Source organism: Bombus pascuorum, chromosome 12 (assembly GCF_905332965.1).
Source record: "Bombus pascuorum chromosome 12, iyBomPasc1.1, whole genome shotgun sequence".
NCBI lineage: Eukaryota > Metazoa > Arthropoda > Insecta > Hymenoptera > Apidae > Bombus > Bombus pascuorum.
This window is the reverse complement of record NC_083499.1, coordinates 6,163,937-6,184,270: the sequence shown is the minus strand read 5'-3', so window position 1 is coordinate 6,184,270 and position 20,334 is coordinate 6,163,937. Positions and strand designations below refer to the sequence as shown.

The following is a 20,334-nucleotide window of genomic DNA, read 5'->3' as shown; positions in this document are numbered from 1 at the left end:
GTTGAAGTGGTCACCACTTCTAAGAAAACTGAAAAACTGCGTCGAAGGCAAACCATAAACAGTAGATAGGCGACGTTGGCTTCAGGGTTTTCAGTCATAGGGTAACACTGCTAGCGTGCGGATCTGGATCAGCTCATATTATATTCCGATTTGTATTTACTCTTCAGTATTTTAAGAATATATTTTCTACCTTACAATTTATCCACGCGTTCCTTTGTATTCACATACATCTAATAACCTCAACAATAATCACAAATATTACCATTGAAATTTAATTTATTAATATATATAAATAAATATAAATATAAATACATATAATATAAATTTATTAATATGTATATATAATTTAATTAATATAAATATGCAGCTCCTAAAAAGGAATTCTCACTTTGATGGCAGCGAATATTTTAATTAAATAGTTATAAATTGTTGTCTCTAAGAAGACCACGAGCGTACTTTACCATATTACTCCAGCAAAACTAGCCTGAAACTTTGAAACAGTGCCAAAGTGAAACTCGTAACTTGGAATCATAAACCTTGGCTATACTTTTAACGTTCATAATCGAGATCATAGTATCGAAGGATTATAACGGAAGTAAACGATAAAGTTGCAAGTTACCTAGCTTCTCTAAGAAGGAGGAAACGCATCGAATTCGACTCGTCGCAGCCGGTTGACGGCGATCGATAGAAAGAGACGGCGGAAAGTTCGTGTCTCGATCCATTACAAAAGGACGCGACGCTCCCGTCGAAGCTTTTAGGATTATCCAGGGGTTGCGCAGACAAGCGAAGTCATAGCGGTGCGGAGTGCCGCTACGGCAAATCCTTATTACGCCTTTGAGCCGACGAAAATGTTGTTGCACGATATTACAATGCTGCGCTTTCCTATAACTTCGGGTTATCTCGCAGTTTAGTCGGGCTGCAACTTGACGAGCCAAAGAGGAACTTCCCTTGGCTCGTCGTTTCCAAGCGTCGAGCTGCATCCCGCGGAAATGTACATTCGTTCCGTGTGACGGAACGTCTCGTGAATGAGAAATCAACGTACGTATACGATCCGATCTTGGTATTCTAGATCGGCGGTACAGTTAACCGGATTAATCAACAATCTCCGGTATAACCATAACCATAACGCGGATTGAAATTTTGGAATCTCGGATCACCGTGTACAGACGATTTTATGATTTTTACCACTTTGGTGAATCTTAACTCTTGGAAGAGCGAATTATTTAACTATCGATTGCAGAGACACGTTTCTTCGGATAACTGTGTAAAGAGGATACGAGACTCGAGACCAGTTTTATTCAAAATAAATATATTTATCGTTTAGGCAATTAATAACTCATTAAAGTACACGAAGAAAAATACTGGTCTTCTTAGTTAAAAACTGATGTCTCAAAGCTGAATCTAGCGGCTCTAGCGTTAAACGATCGATTGGTGGTAAATCAATATAAGCTTGTGCAGCTTCGGCCACTAATACCATAGACTATAATACTTTGCGTTGAATTTAGCACTCTGTAGTCGCGTCATCTTTGATTACGACTTTACGTAAAATTGACTAGTTACAAAATCTTACATTTGTTTGTTTGTTTATTAACGATACTGTCATATCTGCCAGAAGAATTTCAGCGTGATACTGACTGAGATAAAACTGAACGAAATCCTTGCCGAGATCGCTTTAACAGTCATGCCGATCGGGCGAATCGACATTGCGTGGGAAGTGGCAATTTCAGGATTAGATTCGTCCGACGATTAAAGCACGAGTACTGGCTCGTTTTCCTTTATAACCAACGTGTAATCACGGAGACAACAAAGGATAACGAAAGAAAAACGACACCAAAATACTCGAACAGAGCCAGCGCGAACGAACGAGATAAGGTTCTGATTATATTGTCCTTTCTCGTCGACTTTCGGTATTTTTCTTCCCGATAAATCAAACGTTACGCAAAAAAAAACGTCCATTCGAAAATACAATAGGAAAAGTGAAGAAATAAGAAGTAAGAAAATCGCGGTTACAAGCCGCAAGAATCCAACCGTAGGTTAAACATTATCCGTGAACAGTCGACATCCTCTTCAAGGAGATACTTCTTACAGTTTCGAAGATGTTTCGCAACGTTGTTCTGCTCTCTAGTGATGAACGAGACAATAGCGAGGATTGTCTGAGGAAGAAAACGTGGAAATGGCTGCTAGATGTTACTTGATGATGCGCTGTTCTCGATAATAATAATAATAATAATAATAATAATAATAATAATAATAATAATAATAATAATAATAATAATAATAGTTCGATATCGAGGAAATTCCTATAGAAAGAAATCGAGAGATCTTATTAAACAGCTCTTGAGATCCCGATAGAAAAATGTTAATTAATTTAATGATCGATCGACGTGCCAGGCATCGCGTAACTCACAATAAGAGAGGGAAAATTCCCGACACAGGAATCGCTTAAATAAACGAACAAGATAGCCATAATAAACGAGATGTTTCTCTCTTCCGCTAAAGTGGCTGGTTTAAAATTATACAATTTTCATAGAAGCTTTCCCGAATATAACGCAATAGTGTATATAGTTGCGGTTGAAGCTCGAACAGGGTGGGAAATCAGTCGATGGCAAGAGTATACGCGCGGATGGAAATTGTTACGAAAGGCGTATCGGATTCTCCTGCCGTTACCGCTCTCGCTATCGTTCTACGAAAATGTACAAGCCGCACGGGTATCTTGAAATGGATATTGCGGTTCCTCCAGCATAAACGCCTTGAATGCTTCGCAAATAAGGGACATAAAAAGTAACGAACCACAGTATCGCCAATTAATTTCCGTTTTCTCTGGCATTAACGTTAACTGTAGAAATCGCGTGTTATTATTCACATTGCAAATGCAGATATTCTATAAAACTAATCTCGAGAATAAACTTTCTGGCGTTAGAATGTGGTGACGATGGTTCAGACTTTGGTTTCGTTGTAATCATAACCTTATTAAAAATCCATTTGAAAACGTATCAAATTTTTTCTTGGATTCTTCCAACGTGTTTACAATTTCCATTAGCAAACTTTTTTCTATACCTTTGCATCTTCTTACACGTACACGTTCTCTCTTGTACACCGATGACACCTTTTATCCCGTATATGAGATAAACGAGTAATAAATAATATTATGTAATGTTTGTGAAAGGAAATTGAATTTATCCGATCGATTTCCATCAACTTGGATATCATTCAAAGTTTCACTCGCCAAAGTAAGATTCCTTGGCATTGCGATCGGAAAGCAGACTTTGCCGAATAGAATGGAAGCTCTATATTCCCGTTGCAATTAAGGAACCAATGACCTTTCTAAGTCTCTCGATCATATCGGCGAATTAGGTGGTTATCGCGAACCTGCGTTCCCTCGGGTTACCTTGGAAAATAATTACTCCGGCTTAAGTTCTTCGTAGACGACGAGAACGATAATTCCTTTTCTCCACGAATCGAATCTTTATCGAGTATTTTCGATCGATCGTCCGACAATGAGTTACTTATCCGGAACAATAACACCAAGATCGAAAACGAGCCAAGAAAGAGCTAATCGAATTTTTTCGCTTATCAGTCCGGCCGAAAGAGAAATGCATGCCGACGCGCTTCAATGCGCTACTTTGCAAATCTAATTTCATTTGCCGGTTTACTTCTTCGGGGGACAGTTTCCCCGGTATCCATGGGATAGAAGCGACGCTTGGGATTTTCGCTCGAGACAGAAACCCCTCGGCTAAGAGATTAAAACCGGGCTTCACCGCGAATCCTCGCCGTCTTAAGGCGGTTCGATATCCGAAGGTCGGTGTAAAATCCGCACACCAATTACGCCGAATCGAATTCCAAGCTGTCTCTTCTTTCAACTACTCGAAACTAGGTGAAAAACGCGTTATGAACGTGCATCCAGTCGGAAGCAGATGGAACGCTTGCCAAGGTTTTTTATACCTTGGGATAAATCAACTGCTCGGTAGATTTTCAAAAGAGAGGGATTTTTTAAGAGTTAACGAGAGAAAAAAATCATCTATCAGATATCATGGTAGTTTTTCAAATATTTTTCCTCGACATTCGATGCATCTGGATTATAGGATTAGAAATTTTGTCGATATTTTCTTCTTTTTTCCTTTTGACCCTGATGGATTTCCATGCTGGTCGCGTGGCTGAAATTACGAGACGTGTAAACGCGATAAATTCGCATCAACGAGCCTGAGAAATAAGAGTGAATCAAGAGAACTCATTCAGTTATTCTTGGCGGGCTTCGTCGATAAATTTACCCCGTTCGGACGTTTAATCCTCCGAGCCCGATAATTCACGGGGAAACAGTTTCCGAGCTATGAGCTTCCAATTTTCTTGAAACTTCCCGACCAACGATCCTGCACTTTAAAATTCTATCCTCCAGACACCGACGCGTAACGCCTTTGTCGAAACTCGTTTCTCGTTTCACCCTTCCGTGAGCTATCTGAAAGTTATAGCTGCCCTTATTGTCGAATCTATACAACGTACTGTAATAAAACACGTTGTTTAGTATGGCAGCTTGGAATCACAGCGTTCCTATCGAATATTGATGGAAGTAACGCAAAGGGAATACGCGATATCGACGCTAGAGGAATACACGGTAAAAACATCCTTAGGTGAGGATATAAACAAAAAAAAAAGAACTTCAATTTCTACGGGCCGATTTGGCACCGGGATAGAAAAGGCAAAGCAAGCCACAAACGGTAAACCGAAAGGTGAACAGAGCACGAGCGTGTTTCGAACATAACAGATCGTTCGATCGCGTCCAGAAAGCCGAGCTCTGGGTCCGATATTCGTTGAAAACTTCTCATCGTTCGCGTTTACAAAACCGCAGTTACTAGATTTCACATCGACCCGGCAATTGCGTAAAGAACAAAAAAAAAAAAAAAGAAAAAACATTTCGACGTTTCGATGTTTCAACGTTTCGCTCGGCTCGCTCGAAACGAAGCACAAAACCGATTACACGTGCGTATCGAATGTCGTGAAAAATACGTTTTCAAGGCTTTATGAAAATCGATCGTTGGACCAAAACCGATCTAGAAACGAAAAAATAGCCGAATGTGTATTTCAATTTGTGGATTTAAAAGATAAATTTTTCTCTTATCGTGTTTATTTGTTGAAGAGAGACGAGTCAACGATTATAAGAGGAACGAAAGCACTAACGGGAAAAAAGACAAAGATAGCCAGAGATGAATAGGAGTAAACGAGAAGGGAGCAAAATACGGAAAAATGGTTTTCGATCCGACGCGTTCGTAAATATTTGCAGGACCGTCGAGAGCCAGCGTGGATGCAACTGAACCAATACTGTCGTCGAACGGGTTGGGTCGAGGCTTTCTCGATGATCGATTTGTTTCAAGGAACATAGACGAGGAGGGAGAATCAGGAGGTTCGATGACGTAATTTTTGAACGTCGAAACCGATTAACTGCTATCAGCAATAGCGAAATCGTGCGATGATACAGCGATCCGGTAATCCGATTAACAGGGATCAATTGCACGAAGTGCATTGTATTATCCAATTGCACTGCCTCGTAGCTGAATTAACGTTCTCCCATTATGAGCCACATTTTTCCAGACAAAAATTTTGGTTTCGTTTTCGAATCGTCCTCTTCAAAGTACCGGTTTTAATCAACGAAAGTACCGAACTAGCTCGAAACTGGTACGTTTACTTTGATGTTACTGCAAGTTTATTCAAGTATGGCCAAAAACGGATACAAACGGCAAAAGTATCACCATTGGACAGCATTAGCCGGAACGAGGCGAAGCAGATTTCAAACGCTCGAAACAGGTCGGTATATTACGAGCTCGAGTGATAGAAAGCAATACCTGATACGCCTAGACTGGCTTAATACGAATCTTAATTAATATCGGAAACGATCTACTGCGAAGCCGTAGGGGAAATTCGCGGTAGCTACGGATTCGTGCGGCAACCAATGGCGCGCATCTTACAGCAACATTGCTCACACGCGATCGTCATTTACATCAGTTACCGAAGTAATTAAATTCCACGGAAATCTCATCGTGTTCTCTGTGTCGATGCTAAGTTTCAGATCCGAAGGAAATACGTACTATGCCATGAAATGCAGGGATAACTAAACATCCGACCAAACTCCATTTTCTAATGCCTGCCGTGATATCTTCTTAAATGCGATCTTCTCTGGATATTATAGACGAAATTCATCCTCGATTTCACACTTCTACTGCCGTTATATTTAGGATACAAATACGAACTTATATTTACACCGTTCTTTTGTACGATTACCGTACTTGAATATTTTCTATATTTTGTGCGGTATTATACGTGTTGAAGTGATCGCCACTTCTAAGAAAACTCTACATCTGGTCTTCGGTTTTCTCAAGCGCTAAGGTCATCGATAGCGCATAGACAAAAGAATGCGTCGATGACAGACCATAAGCGGTTCACGTGCGACGTTGGTTTCGGGGTTCTTTTAGTCTCGGGGTAACATTGGTAGCGTGAGGATCTGGACCAGCTTACTTTGTACTTTAATACTTACAATACCTTACAATTTACCCACGCGTTTCTTTAATTCCACATACACCGAATAACCTTAACAATACGAACCCTACATATTTTTGAAATTTTCCATAAATGCATAAACGTCCATAGATTCGTTGGAAAGTTGTAAAATTTGGAAATCACCAGAAGTATTTGCGAAATGTAAGACTAGTTATATTGAGCTGCAAACTATCTTGTAACTATCTTAGAATTTCGTGAGTTCGATAGAGATCCAAAGTACGAGTGAACTCGGAAATCTACATAAAAGTTCCAAGTGTAAAACTTGAGAGTGACCATCAAATAAGCTTTATAGCTCACTCGATCAATCAATCGCAAAACTTCTCGCTTCAGTCCCTAACTATTTCAAGTTTGCAGCGAGCTGAAAGATCTAGAAAGTTGCTCATCTACGAGAAAACTCCGGTTCGCTCATCTTCTGGAAGATTATCGCGTTAACGTTGACGGTCTCGGGTGATGAACAATGAAAAAACGTTCCAGAGAAGCGGAGGATCGTTTTCCTTCACGGTTCGTTGTTCGCTGAAGCGAGATCAAACATTCAACAAGTAAACGGTTCGATCGATCGATCTCAGCTTCCGCTGCAGAATTTCATGGCCCCGAACTCTCGCAGCGTTCTAAGTCAAACACCCAGATGAAGTTCGTTTAAGACGGATACGTCAAGATTAATTATGAGCAGTTTGGCAAATATAAAGATTTCGAACTGATCAGAAGTAGAGGCAGAAGTTGCGACGAAACTCGTCGAATTTGCCGCGAAACTTGGCCGAAACTTCTTGTCCTCGGTAAAACTAGTATAACTCTGTAATCCGGCGAAAGCTTCGTTTTGCGATATTTACCGATGCAAGTTGCACCAAGAGCTGAGTAAATCGCTGCGATGCGAATTTAATTGACCGAATTCGCTAATCCCGTCTACGAGTCTGCTTCGTTGGAAGATTTATGCGAAACGGGACAACGTCTTCCTTATTCCCTCTCGAAACACTTTAATCCCCGTTCGAATAGACGCGACGGAACGTATAGCGTGAAAGAATGTCGAGAACGTAGCTAGCCAGGGTAAAGGGGTAAGAAAAATGTAAATTTATTCCTCCTCGTCGCGGAGGACAAGCAAGAAGCATTTTCGGGTCGCGAGACTATATGTATAGAAAATCCTAGCTTCGAAAGAGGGCTCTGCTACTTTGCAACGTTAACGAAGAGCGTTCCGTGTCCCGTAACTTAAGAGACTGATAATGAGGCCTGTTGTTCACGAAAGTCTGGCGACGTCTAAGTACCCGCTGAAAATACACTCGCCGAATGCAGCCTTTCTCCCACCTCCCTCCTATCCATTCTATGGGAAACGTGGAAAGCTTTCTTCGAAATCTTCTTTCATTGTTACCCGCCAATCCACTCTTTTATTCGAATAAAAAAGGAAACCACCTTCAAACTTTTAACCTTTAAGTACGTAGATTATGGCCAAGTTTATTATCCGATAAGGAAAGCACAGGATTCTGTAAAAGTATCTAATTAAATATCTTGAATATTAATCTGATCGAGTTGCAACTCTATTATTCCATCGTTCGATGACAGAAGCATATTGATCCAGGAGCATGTAACACTCGAGATAAGCAAATCAATATTTTAGAAATAGATCGCAAAGATGCTCCCTAGTTTCGTGAGACGAAAGAAACGAAAACTAAAAGAGGAGGATAAAACGAAGGTAGAATTACTCTGTAATTTCAAACCATGTGTCAATCATCCTTTCCATTTTCAAATACATACGTATGGGTAATATCTCCGTTATTCGATATGGAAGACACGATTCCCCTAGAACATCGGAGATCTAATTAAGCAAATAAATGTTTAGTCGTTTAATCAGACTCGTTGAATTTCCAAATCCATGTGTCCAGAAGTGGTTTCCAAGTTGCTAAAACAAGAGGAACGAGGCTGAAAGAGGGGATTGGAACGAAGACGAAAGTGGTTTCCAGGGCCCCGAGACGTGTCAACTGCGAGACCCGGCTCGATAATTATCTGGAACGAGTAAGGGTTGAACAGCGTCGGTTCGTTAAATCCAGCGTGTACGCAAGAGTGGAGGAGGGTCGAGGGTGCACGTGCAACGCGGCGTTACCACCGGGGTTGTAGCCAAGTTGCGAGAGGAGAGGACTAGGTCTGGCCTACCTCCGTTCGCCTCCTCTTTGTCGAGCAAATTACGTCCCGAGCAAGCCTCGCCTCTCCTCGCTTCGCCTCTCGCTGTTTACACAGAGGGCACGAGTCGACAATGAAAGAAACCGAGCGGAAAGGGGTGTACATACATTACGAGTTAAGGGGTCAAGTTGGAGTACCGTTTTCGGCAAGCCAGTGTGTGCTTCTACGGCGGATCAACTCGAATAATCGAGAGTTTATCAGATCGATTAGGGAAAAATTGAATCGTTAGTGCGACAATGGAGAACGCGAAAATGATTTTCAAAGGAAAATATCGTCTCCCGTGTTTCGATCTAAGAATGTAAGTTTTTTGGGGACGAGCGAGTGTAGACAGTATGCTTTCACTGAGCTTGAAAAATGTAACGATTTATTGAAAAGTATTGAGAATTTATTATGCAGATTTCGAAGAAACGAAATTGTTGGTACAATAGCAGAAAACGCGAACGATTTCCGGGGGAAAATATTTTGTAGTATCAATCTAAAAATGTAAATTTTTCGCGAATCCCTCGAGCACGATTTAATATTTCACGCTTGTAAAATTTATTGCGCACGTAACTTTACAATGAAGGTATTGCTACGAATATATCTGTCAGAGGTGAAATTACTTCATATATTCGTTTTTCGTGCGATGATTAATTTCGGAGTACTGGATACTTTATCTCACAGTACGTTAATTCGCACGTTATTACATGTAATCGTGTGCCAGATATTCTGCTGTGTTTAATATCTTTTCATATTTGATTTTACAATGTCTTTCGTAGATATATTAATTCACTATTTTAGTCGGGATCTTTTCGTCACCCGTTATATACATATACATATACGTTGCACCACACGAGGTCTCTCCTTCAAGACTCGGTTATACTTCTCCGTGTCCTATTCACTTGACAAATAAACACGTGGCTAGCCCAGTTAAATACAATCAGTGCTGTGAATAACCTAACAACTATAGCAACGTAATTATGCGGTGAACAGTTAACGTGAACAAAATGTTACTCGAGCACGTTACCGCGTATGCACCGAATAATATTGAAAAGAGTTTGTTCCAACCAGCATAAATCGTTGTTCATGCGAATTACGTTCGCACCATGGGAGTAATAATTTGTGGCTGTGCCATTAAAATCCACGTCGATAGACTGAAAACAAGAGCACAGCGTTTTCAAGTACGACAGAATTTCTGTCGACGTGTCTAACAAGTTCTCCAAACGAAAAAAGACAAAACGTGCTCTCGACTTGTTGTTACGACCGAAACATCGGAAAACCATTCGACACTGTGTACAACTAACGTCGTCAAAGATGTTGCTTTATCAACAGTCTTTGTTCGAAAAATCAAACGAAAACGTCCACATGCCCCTCTCAGGATTCTAAAGCTGAAAGACTGAACGACGAACGTTCCTAAAGGTGAAAAAATAACACGTGAGAATATAACTTACCAGAGGCGAAAACGAGGGCAATCAGCAAGCAAACGATCGAAATGGAGAAGGCACCACGTCGATCCATGCTTCTTTGGTACAAAATGCAGCACGTTGGAACTCGATCACTTCATCGCCACTCCGAAGAAAACTGTCCGAAACAAGGAGATATACACGCGCACACGTGAACAGAATACGAGAATATCACGAGCAGTGCGCGATAACGAAGGGAAAAGCTCACGCGAACGTAGAAGCGTGATGGTCGAGCGCTTACTGACAGGCGACAGGTCTCCGTGCTTTCGCGTGCTCCCTCCACCTGATCCCCACTCCGACCAATCACGACTCCCTCTCCGACTCGTTCCCTCGGCCTGAAACTCGCGTAAGTTCGTCCTCGTCCGACCAAATACGTGTTTTCTCTACTGAAACTAGCGGCGTGGTCTATCGCGCCGCTGCTCTCAGCCGTCGATGGCGCTATTTCTATCGTGGAACGGGAACTTTCGAAATTAGAAAGTAATTAAGCGTAATTATTAATACCGTATGCTTTGTATCTCGGGATTGTTAGCCGAACATTAAATTAAGGAAATATATCCGACGATACATCTACGCGAGAATTATGGGCTTTTTTCCCACGAGTAGCGAACGATTCGAAAGTGGAGGCGGAAAGGAAAGTTTAACGTTATATCGGTCAGCTAATCTCCATTGGAATGCGCGCTTTCAGCGGTTAACCTGCGATAGTTGAAAATTGTTTGAATAACCGTGATTTAAATTCGCGTTATTATATTTTAAACACTCCGCGGTGAAATTTTTACTCCACGTGATAGCAATATCGTGTCGAATTCGAGGGCATTCTTACTATCCGTGAAACGATCGACGTGATATAAAATTGCATCTCGCTGTTAAATGAACTAACTACCGCAAATATATCGCTATTCGAATGAAGATTGATCCAAAGTTTGCGGATAAATCACAGCGCTCGTAATTCTGCCTTTTGCGCTCTTTGTTATTTTTATTCGGTAGCGAATAAAATTGTAACTCGTCTCTGTAATTGGCGGTCAGTAAAATTCGCTCGTTCACCGTTTCTCTGAATTTTTCCTTCGACCGATGGAAGAGCATTCGAGAGCCAGAAGCGAGGATAATAGCTCGGAAATTCCAATTCGACGTAACACTTGTACGAAAACTTTCGTCATAAATTGCAACATAAGCGCGGAGGATTCGACAAGAAGCGGGAAATCTGAACTAATATCGAAACGACGGGACAGGCGCTACATTCAAAATGGCCGTGCGGGAAAAATGGTCCGGAGAAATGGATTGATGGACGACTATGAACAAGATAGACAGGTAGCACATACGCTATGAGGAAATAAAAGGAGTAACGGCTCGCTTCCTAACGTAATACATTTCGCAGACGACGAAGGTAATAACATTGATTTATTATATTTTCCAGCAACGGGAAAAAGAAAACGTCGAGAAAACAGATCTACGAAACGGAATACAGAGATTCTACGACGAGGAGTCGATTTAAAATTAATAAAAAAATAAGTATCTTCTTTTGTTTTTCCCAGTCGAAATACAATTTAACGTGTTGTTCGATACATCAGCAACGATAGATCAGCAGTTAGGATGGTTGCACGTTGCTTCGTCCTCAAGGGACCATCTCGAGTTTTCTCGATAGATTCTTTATAACTTTGTTTTCGTGACATAAATGCTTGGATTGTGTTGGTGCGAGTAATAACAGTGATAAAAAGATAGAACGTAGAACGGGAAGGTATATAAAATTTCATTTGTTTATTTCAGGAAATAGATGACAGAAATCTATATTTGGAAATAGATTTATTATCTGATCAATAATCTGTGGATTGACAGTTACGGGAAAATATCGGACATACCATTCGATTTACACGATCCAAACTATCCCAAACAGAAGTTCACGCGGTTGAATGGTATCAATTCACAGCTGTAGCGCAACTGTAGAGGATAGTCAATTAATTCTATCGTACTGAGGCAGACACTCTTTTAATAGCTTTATAATCAAAACGATAAATGTCGCATTTTCACCGCGCGTCACGTAAAGAGACTTTATTGGAATTCGTCGAATTCCCATTGCCCGACCGTTATCGCAACCGCGATAGTTACCGGCGTTCCTGTTAAACCTTCGACATTGTTTTGCCGTCCGCACAATTCATTCTCGCGTGTCTCCAATTAACGGGTATCAAACGTTTTCTTTCCGAATCGAATAGAAATTATTTCCACGTATTTCAAATTTAGCATACGAGTAAAAATCATTCTCTACAATGGGAATGCAATCGACAATACGATATGTAATTAGTAATTAGTAGCATTGTAAACGTGTCATTTTATGACTCGCCAGAATAGTATGTGTATATGCATACGAGTTCATTTCTACGTTTAGTGCATTACCGCAGAGCAGCCGCTAAACGAGAATCATCTACCAATTGTCACTGTGATTGCTATTATTGCATAAAGTCAAGTAAATGGTAAACGTGTTCTATATTACGTTATTTGATTAAATTGTTTCACGATACGATTTAATTAATGGATCTATTATCGATGTATCATTGACGGTCAGCGGTATTTTGGCTTCCTAATTGGCCGACTACGTGAGAACGTATAGAAAGTATTCAAAAGTATTGAGATACTTGTGGAAAAATAGAATGAAGCTGAAGAATCATTAATATGTAAATTATAAAATACCCGTATATTCAATATTATAACAATATGTACATCAATCTGTTGTCCATATCCAACGCGTCTTTCCATCGTTATTTTAATTAATTTTAATATTCATGTTATTATTGTACCTATTTGTAGTAACTCGATTCCATATGCATATGCTATAAAATGATTTTACAATTAAAATTTGAATTTTGGGTAGAATGCCAACCAAACCGTGAATACTGTATTTACGATTAACACCAATATATATTACGACCAATTATTATATCTTTTATTTTTAACTTTATTATATTACTATGTGGCGCTTATAAATAATTTTAACAAATTTTTATTCAAATCATCGTATTTTAATTTTGCGTAAATACAACGTTCTGATCGATTTAATCGTTTCGTTGATAATCATCAGATCTCCTCCCAAATTTCATAAACAGGAGTGTGCCTCTCCGACTGTCTAAGTGTTGACTAATACCACTTGCTGATTAAGCGCAGCTAAGATTCTCACCTGAAACAAGTTTATTCTCAAGCGACCAAAGTTACCATACGATGATGCTCTTAGGAAATTTCTGCCAACCTTCGCCGTGCCATAAACAAACCGTTCAACGTATGTATACGTAAAAAAGTTACGCGCTTTACCCGGGCTTGCAAAGGAAGCGACAAAAAAGCGTTAACGACTGACCATTATCGCTGGTTCACCGAACATCTAGATAGCCATGTAGTTGAAGTAATTTTGCGTAAAGCAAGCATAAATAAAAGCGTGAAAACGTGGTCAAACGTGGTCAAACGTAGTCAAACGGTAGGGATATATGGTTATCGGGGGTACACACAAACGGGGTCCGAGTTACGGAGGTATTTAGGTTGAAACAGGTCGAAGAAGGGGATTGGACGAAACTAATTATACTTACATCAGCACACACAGCGTGTGTTAAACGAGGTGGCCAGGATAGGACGAAGTTACTTCGCTGCTACGTAACTTCTCCTATCGCGGCGGCACCGTTACCTACAACTTCCGGCTTATTCCGACCCTATGTCTGGACGATCCGACCAACTTTCGGAACGTGTTCCCCGTTACGCCAGGGACGAATATTTCCGTTCTCGGCATAAGACTGGGAAAGCAAACGACGTGTACCCATAGCTTCGGCGTTCCTGTTATTCGCATTTATCTTGGGCCTTTTTTCTAAAAGAGAGGACTAAGGAGAGAGACAAAAGCAGAGGACATCGTACTATGGAATTAAACTCGTTTATCCTCCGGTTGAAACCGACTCATCAGGATTTAATATTTCTCTCTCCTTTATTTCTACCGTCCGAGAATAATAGCATCGGGGAAGGAAGAAAGGGAAAAATGAAAGAGAGAAGAAGGAATGCTAGAAGATGGTAATTAAGAAATTGATGAGACGACCCAGTTTTTTTACGAAAAAACCCCCGCTCTTGTGTATAGAAGCACGCGACGCGGTGTTTCTGAATATTCAGTGGATCCTCATTAAATGCAAAGGAGCTACGAAACCGGAAGGAGCGTCCTCTACCGCGGAGTTTCGGACTAAATAGAAAAGTTTCTAGCTGCGTGACGCCGCTTGCCACTTTCCATAACTACTACTTCCTCGTACAACAGTTCGTCCCTGTTCAATGGACTCACGAAATTTTACGAATACATATTCTGCCATTCGTTTTTCATGCTGCCCAGCCGGCGTTCAGTTTCCCCGACGTCTGGCGACTCGCGAATCAAATTTAATCCCGTTTGACAATTCGCCGCTAGATATTTCGCTCGAGCGCGGGCTAAATACGCATCGCTGGTCGATTCGCTTTATGCAAACAGTTTCACCTATATGCCAGAGAATTGCTCTAGTAAATTATATCACCTCTTGGAAAGCATGGAAGAAGCTTATCTCTTATGCGCGTTTAGCAAACTTCGTCTGATATCCTCGTCTTGCGAAACAGTTGGGAAAAGTAACCTAACGAACGAAATCGAGTCTCTGCGATTTCCATCCGGAAATCTGAAATTGCTGAAACAATTACCGATACCTATCGGCATTAACAGAAACGGCAGAGAGCACTGCGAACTATTAGGACACGTATTTGGAGATAAGAATCGCGTTTACGTTCTTCTTGGGTGCATTATCGTAGCTCAGTGGTGCGTTAAATAGAACAAACGGAGAATATACAAGAGACTGCGGATGGAACAAAGAAAGAAAGTTGTCTAGGAAAGTTGGGCCGGTGCCGCAGCGCACGTTGGTTCGCTATCTTACCGGGTCAGCTAACTTCCGGTTACTCTACTTTCGACTAACGACCCATCTAACTTCGGGATGCTCAAAGAGTGGACCAGAACGTCTGTCGCAATGCTGGCGACGATGCAATTACTCGGGCGCACTTCGTGCTGTGCAACCAGCAATTTCCAGCGATGGCGTTAACGAGAGTCCCGGAAAGGGACGATGCGCGAGAATCTTAATGAAATTGTCAAGCGTCGCGTCAACGTTAAATTTTACGGCCTGCCCTGACCGCGAAAAAAAGAACGCGTATTTCATGCACTGTGTTTCGTCCGACCACCGACGTCGAAACGGTAGAAATTTATACATTTAATTAAACACTCTTGTAACGTTTCACTGGAACGCACAATCGTTTATAAGTAGAACAACTCCCAGTTGCATATGTAAAAATCTAAACTACCAAGGACACGAGTAATCGCTTAGAATTGTGCAATTCAAGCAAAGTCGTAACACGTAGAGAAGATTTGTTAAAATTATTTGTAACAGTTATTATACTTATTTGCAAAGGTACATTTCATCGCCTGAACGATAACAATACATTAACGTTTACCTACAAAGCATAAATGTTTGCTGGAAGAATTCCTTTCTATAATTGGTATCGATCGCGTCTGATAAACCACCGGTTTATACTACTGTCTGGTCACAGAGGCTGGTCGCTGTGCTGCTTAATCACAGACATCTGCCACTAAAACACTTAGAGAATCTCTTCACGTCTCTCGACCGCGTAGATAAAGAGGACAAGGTCTCGTTTAATTAGGTCAATGTAAGTAGGTTCGTTTGAATTTGCGTCCCATCTTTCGCTCATATGAAAAGTGGACAAAAATAAGTAAGCCGGGAGGGGACGGTTAGCCAACGGGAGGCGGATAAAAGACGCGCAGAAATGGTCGGTTTAAAAGGCTCGATTCCACGGTGGGTAAGAGGCGGGGAAGTCGAGTCTCCAGAGCATTTGCGGACGTTTCGAGCCATTAGGTGAGGCGGTGCAATTAACACCGTCGCCCATCGACACCCGCAAAGTCCATTACGATGCCTTCGTTGTTTCCACCCTCCTGTTTTTCCTCCGTAAGCATCGCTGACGATCGTTTGCCCGCCATCTACCCGGCAAATCCTCCGATTCTCGATTAACGCTTGCAGTTCGCTACGTTAGAAATACGAAGACCGGCGAACTTGATCCTTCGCGTTATGTCCCTCTTTCCTTCGGTAAACAAGATCGATCTACCCGATATCTTTGCCTCGCAAAATCATGGATACATGTCATTACATGATACAAATATAGAGTGATACGGGTTTCATAATTTTGTAGTATAATATAGTATTGTATACAAAAATATACAGGGTGATCCGTATCGCTTGGTACAGTTGATCACGAGACGAGAAAGAATAAGGCGAAAATTTTCCGAAAAAATCGAGACCAGTTCTTGTCTATTAACATATTCACTCTTGATTTGCTTGGAGATGAAATTTTAAAAGGAAAAATTTTATTTCACATTATTGACTTACTTTCCCATGTATAATTACCTACCGCTGATTGTTTTCTCGTACCAAATCGATAGGTTAACAAAGATTGTTATACTTGATAAATTTCCGAATTCAATTTTTTTAGAAACAAAATATGAAAAAATGTTATTTCGCATTTTCGACTTGTTTTTCCACGTAGAACAACCACGGTAGCCAATTGTACCCATCAACGGACTGTACAGACCACCCTGTAGAATATATCCGGTCTATCTGGTCTTCTATATTTTTATTTAATTTTTATCCCGACGAACAGGAATTGAGTAGGAAAAAAATTGAGGTTCCCTGTTTCGCATAAATTCCCCGTTTTTTGTCCTCAAAGCTATCCGGCGAGAAAGAAACTTGGGCTCAAGCCGCGTAACAAGTAAGAACGCGTAGCCCTGGCAAATGATTTCACCGTGAAAAACTGCAAACGAATTTTTTGTCCGGCGGACAGTCGAGATCAAAAGAGCAGAGGTTTTTCTCGACACTTGGAGCAATGGGTTGGGTGTGAGTAGTCGTGGAATAAGTCTGATTTGTTGCAAGATTGCGAAAGGAAAGTCGTCGGTAGTAGATAGTAACGAGTCAGCTTGGAACAAGGAACGAAGGAGGCGAAAGAGGGACGAAAGAAAAAAGAGAGGAAAAGGAGGAAAAGAGAGAAGAGAAGAAGAAGAGAAAGGCGATTGGTAGGTAGTTAGGCAAAAAAGGAGGAAGGGATCAATTCTTCTTCCTGCTCCCGGCGGTCTCTCCCGCGCACCTTCATTCTTCTTCTCCGTGTCGCTTCTTTTTCTTTTAGTCAGCGTGACTTCTCGCCTCGGCTCGAACACCTTTAATGTCCCATGATACATTATACCTTTGGTACTCCCTCCGTGCCATTCGGGATATTTTTCCTTCCGCTTCTGCTCGACGCGTCAATTGATTTGTACAACGTACAGAGGCATCCATGCCTGGTGATCGATGGGACGTCCCTGGAGGGACGAATCGATTTTTATAGAACACCAAAATACGGGAAAAAAAGAGTACATTTTTCAAAATATAAAATTCAGGAATGCTCTAGCAGAGCTGTATTTTCCGGTCTTACACGAAGCGAATTTTGCACGCACAGTGATGTCTATTGGTTTTCAATTTTCGCGATTTTCGCGAACGTTAAACACGAAACGCGTTGAACGTCACCGGGACGCAGAGAAACACGTAAAACAGATATTTACGGAACAATTGTTTATTCAACAGAGCGAAACGCTGGCAAAATACACCAATATTAATTCCACTGGCAGGCTATTCAAAAGTACATATTCGTAAACTGCTGACAGCTAACGAAATATTCCATCGGTTTCTTTGTCTTGTAATTTCAATTTTAACTTGAATTACGCATTGCCACGAATCGATTGAAATCTATCAAAAACAGATCCGAACCAACTTTTCAAATAAAAAAAGAGCTTTTCTCTCACGTACCGCTCTTGTCCATATGGATCTTTTGCTCTTTTTCCCCTTCTTCCATCGTCCCTTTTTCTGTTCAGCCAACTCACCCCAATTCGAAGGTCGATTTAAGATAAAACATCGCGTGGAACGTCGATTTAAGCTGACGCGATCATTTCGTCGTTAGGGTTGGTTCGTTAGGAATTTTAGGAAGGCGATCGGGAAAAATTCCTATGTGTCGTTAATCCTAATTTCTCTGGCTCCGCCCCCTTCGAACCCCATTGTCGCATACGATTAAGCCGTGCTACGTAGCTCCGAGGAATAAAGGAATTTGGATAATGAAAGTACTTATATAACGAACCTGAATTCCCAAGATCTTTAATTTTTGTAAATCTTCGCAATTTTATCCGACTATATAATTTATAACTAAGTAGAATTACGATTACGGTTCGCCAATTACCTCAGAAACATATCGCTCGGTTGACGGAATTTTACATCCGCAACAGTCTGCCGTTTCCCGTGATTTTTTAATTGGAAACACGAAACATCGATTTAACCGGATGAAACGTCATCGAACGAGGGCAAGGATGGAATAGAGCCGAAGGACAATTAACGAGGCAGCTGCATCTGACACCAGCGGTGTCGCGTCTACTACTCGATCACTCCGCAATGATGGCTTTTCAAAACACACCTATACCGTTTAACCTATCCCTGGTATTGTGTGCCGTGTCAACATTTCCCCAATGGAATTTCCCTACTTTCGTTTACTTGCTGACAGCTTAGGAACCGATCGTTCCTGCGAAATTGGCTAATTCCGACGCTTTCCTCATCCTCCTACTCATTTTCCTACTTTGGATATAAGTATCACCATATTTCAAGCTTTCGCATCCTGCCCCTTTCCAATTACTTGCCTCCATCTCAGTTCAACGTTTCGCCAAGATATATATGCTACCTTTTCTTCGGTCTTCTCATTTCGCCACAATTCCTTCGACATTCTTCACCTCCCTATATTTTTAACTATGACTTCGTTCTTGCCTTTAATTTATAATCGGAGCTTTCGTGAAAGAATACTCGCCGCGATATTAACGCAAAGTCGAGAGATCAACTTACTACTGCAATTAATAGAACGTGCCACAAATGAAATTGTAAATGACGTAGCGGACTACGAGAAAGCCGATACGTATTCAAAACGTCTGAAACACGCGTCTCCGAATTTAAAATTAAATTCAATAGTTTTAGTGAAAATTCGAGGGACAAATTTCGTCTTTTTCATCCTTGCAACACTCGAGACAGGGATGAAGCTTCTTTTTCTTCGTCTTGTCTTCCTGCGCTATTATATCGATTTTATTATCATTTTCGTTAATATTATTTTAGAAAAGAATTTTAGCTTTAATTATTATTCTCGTGATATAATGATCATACCCACGTTCCAATATTCTGTATCCAGGTGTGACCAGTGACATAAAATCGTCTCCTCTAGATTTCACGCGGCAGCTGGACGATAACGGAACATCCGGCGCTTAGACACGTGACGGAGGAATACGCTAAAATAGATTGCGTTGATAGCAGTGACGGGGGACGAAGTATGCTAAAATGATTACGGATGTGCAATGACGCGTTCAACGATGGGCTTGCTCTCGGCGCTGATTTAATTGTACGAAACTACTCGGCGACACGCACTCGAGCGGATGCGCACACATCTGTGCTGCGTACGCGAACTCTACGTGTCACCGTAGTGGCATCGTTTAATATAGAAACTGGCGTGTTCGTATCAGCGTCGCGTCACGGATGAAATTTCATAGCATGTTACGGTGGGAAAGGTTATAAATCAAATCCACCCCCGTGCATGCTCGACCATACGCTTTTTACCCCTTCGTACTTTCTTTCTCCCTTTCGGCGATCGGTATTCGAGATATCTGTTTCCTTTTTCCTTCGATAATCAACTATGAATTTTCACTTATTCCCTGAAAGGTAGTGCTCACAAAAATATTTTTAATTTACAAGGTATCGATTGCAAACATATATTTAGTAAAACATATTAGTATACAGCCATCTTAAGGTATATAACAAGGTATTAAATATGGTCCCATACTGAATGTTGGGTTTTGTAAATATAATGAAATCATTCGCTGCTTACATACTTCAGTGAGCTCTGCGTAACTCATACTAAATCGCTTTCACTTGGCTAGTTTTCAGAGATACATCGGACGAAATTTAGACGTGATTGGACTATAAAAGATAGACTTCCAAACCATGTTTCAGGAAGATTCGAATTCGCATCACAGTTTTAATTTACAGTTGCAAGCTTCCTTCTAGTATATAACGGGTGCACGTGTTCTCCGGTTTCGTAGAAT

The 20,334-nt window shown here is 41.0% G+C and overlaps 2 protein-coding genes across 4 annotated transcripts in view; one reads left to right on the top strand and one right to left on the bottom strand.

Annotated features, from left to right (window-relative positions):
* Window positions 1-10,412, bottom strand: part of LOC132912767 (uncharacterized) — a 169,005-nt gene extending 158,593 nt beyond the window's left edge. For all 3 annotated transcript variants that reach the window (XM_060970480.1, XM_060970481.1, XM_060970482.1), the window contains exon 1: window positions 10,143-10,412. In XM_060970480.1, the coding sequence (XP_060826463.1) occupies window positions 10,143-10,209 (67 nt within the window). In that variant the 5' untranslated portion in view covers window positions 10,210-10,412. The remainder of the gene's footprint in view (window positions 1-10,142) is intronic.
* Window positions 1-20,334, top strand: part of LOC132912792 (centrosomal and chromosomal factor-like) — a 216,481-nt gene that overhangs the window by 134,508 nt on the left and 61,639 nt on the right. The window lies entirely within an intron of this gene.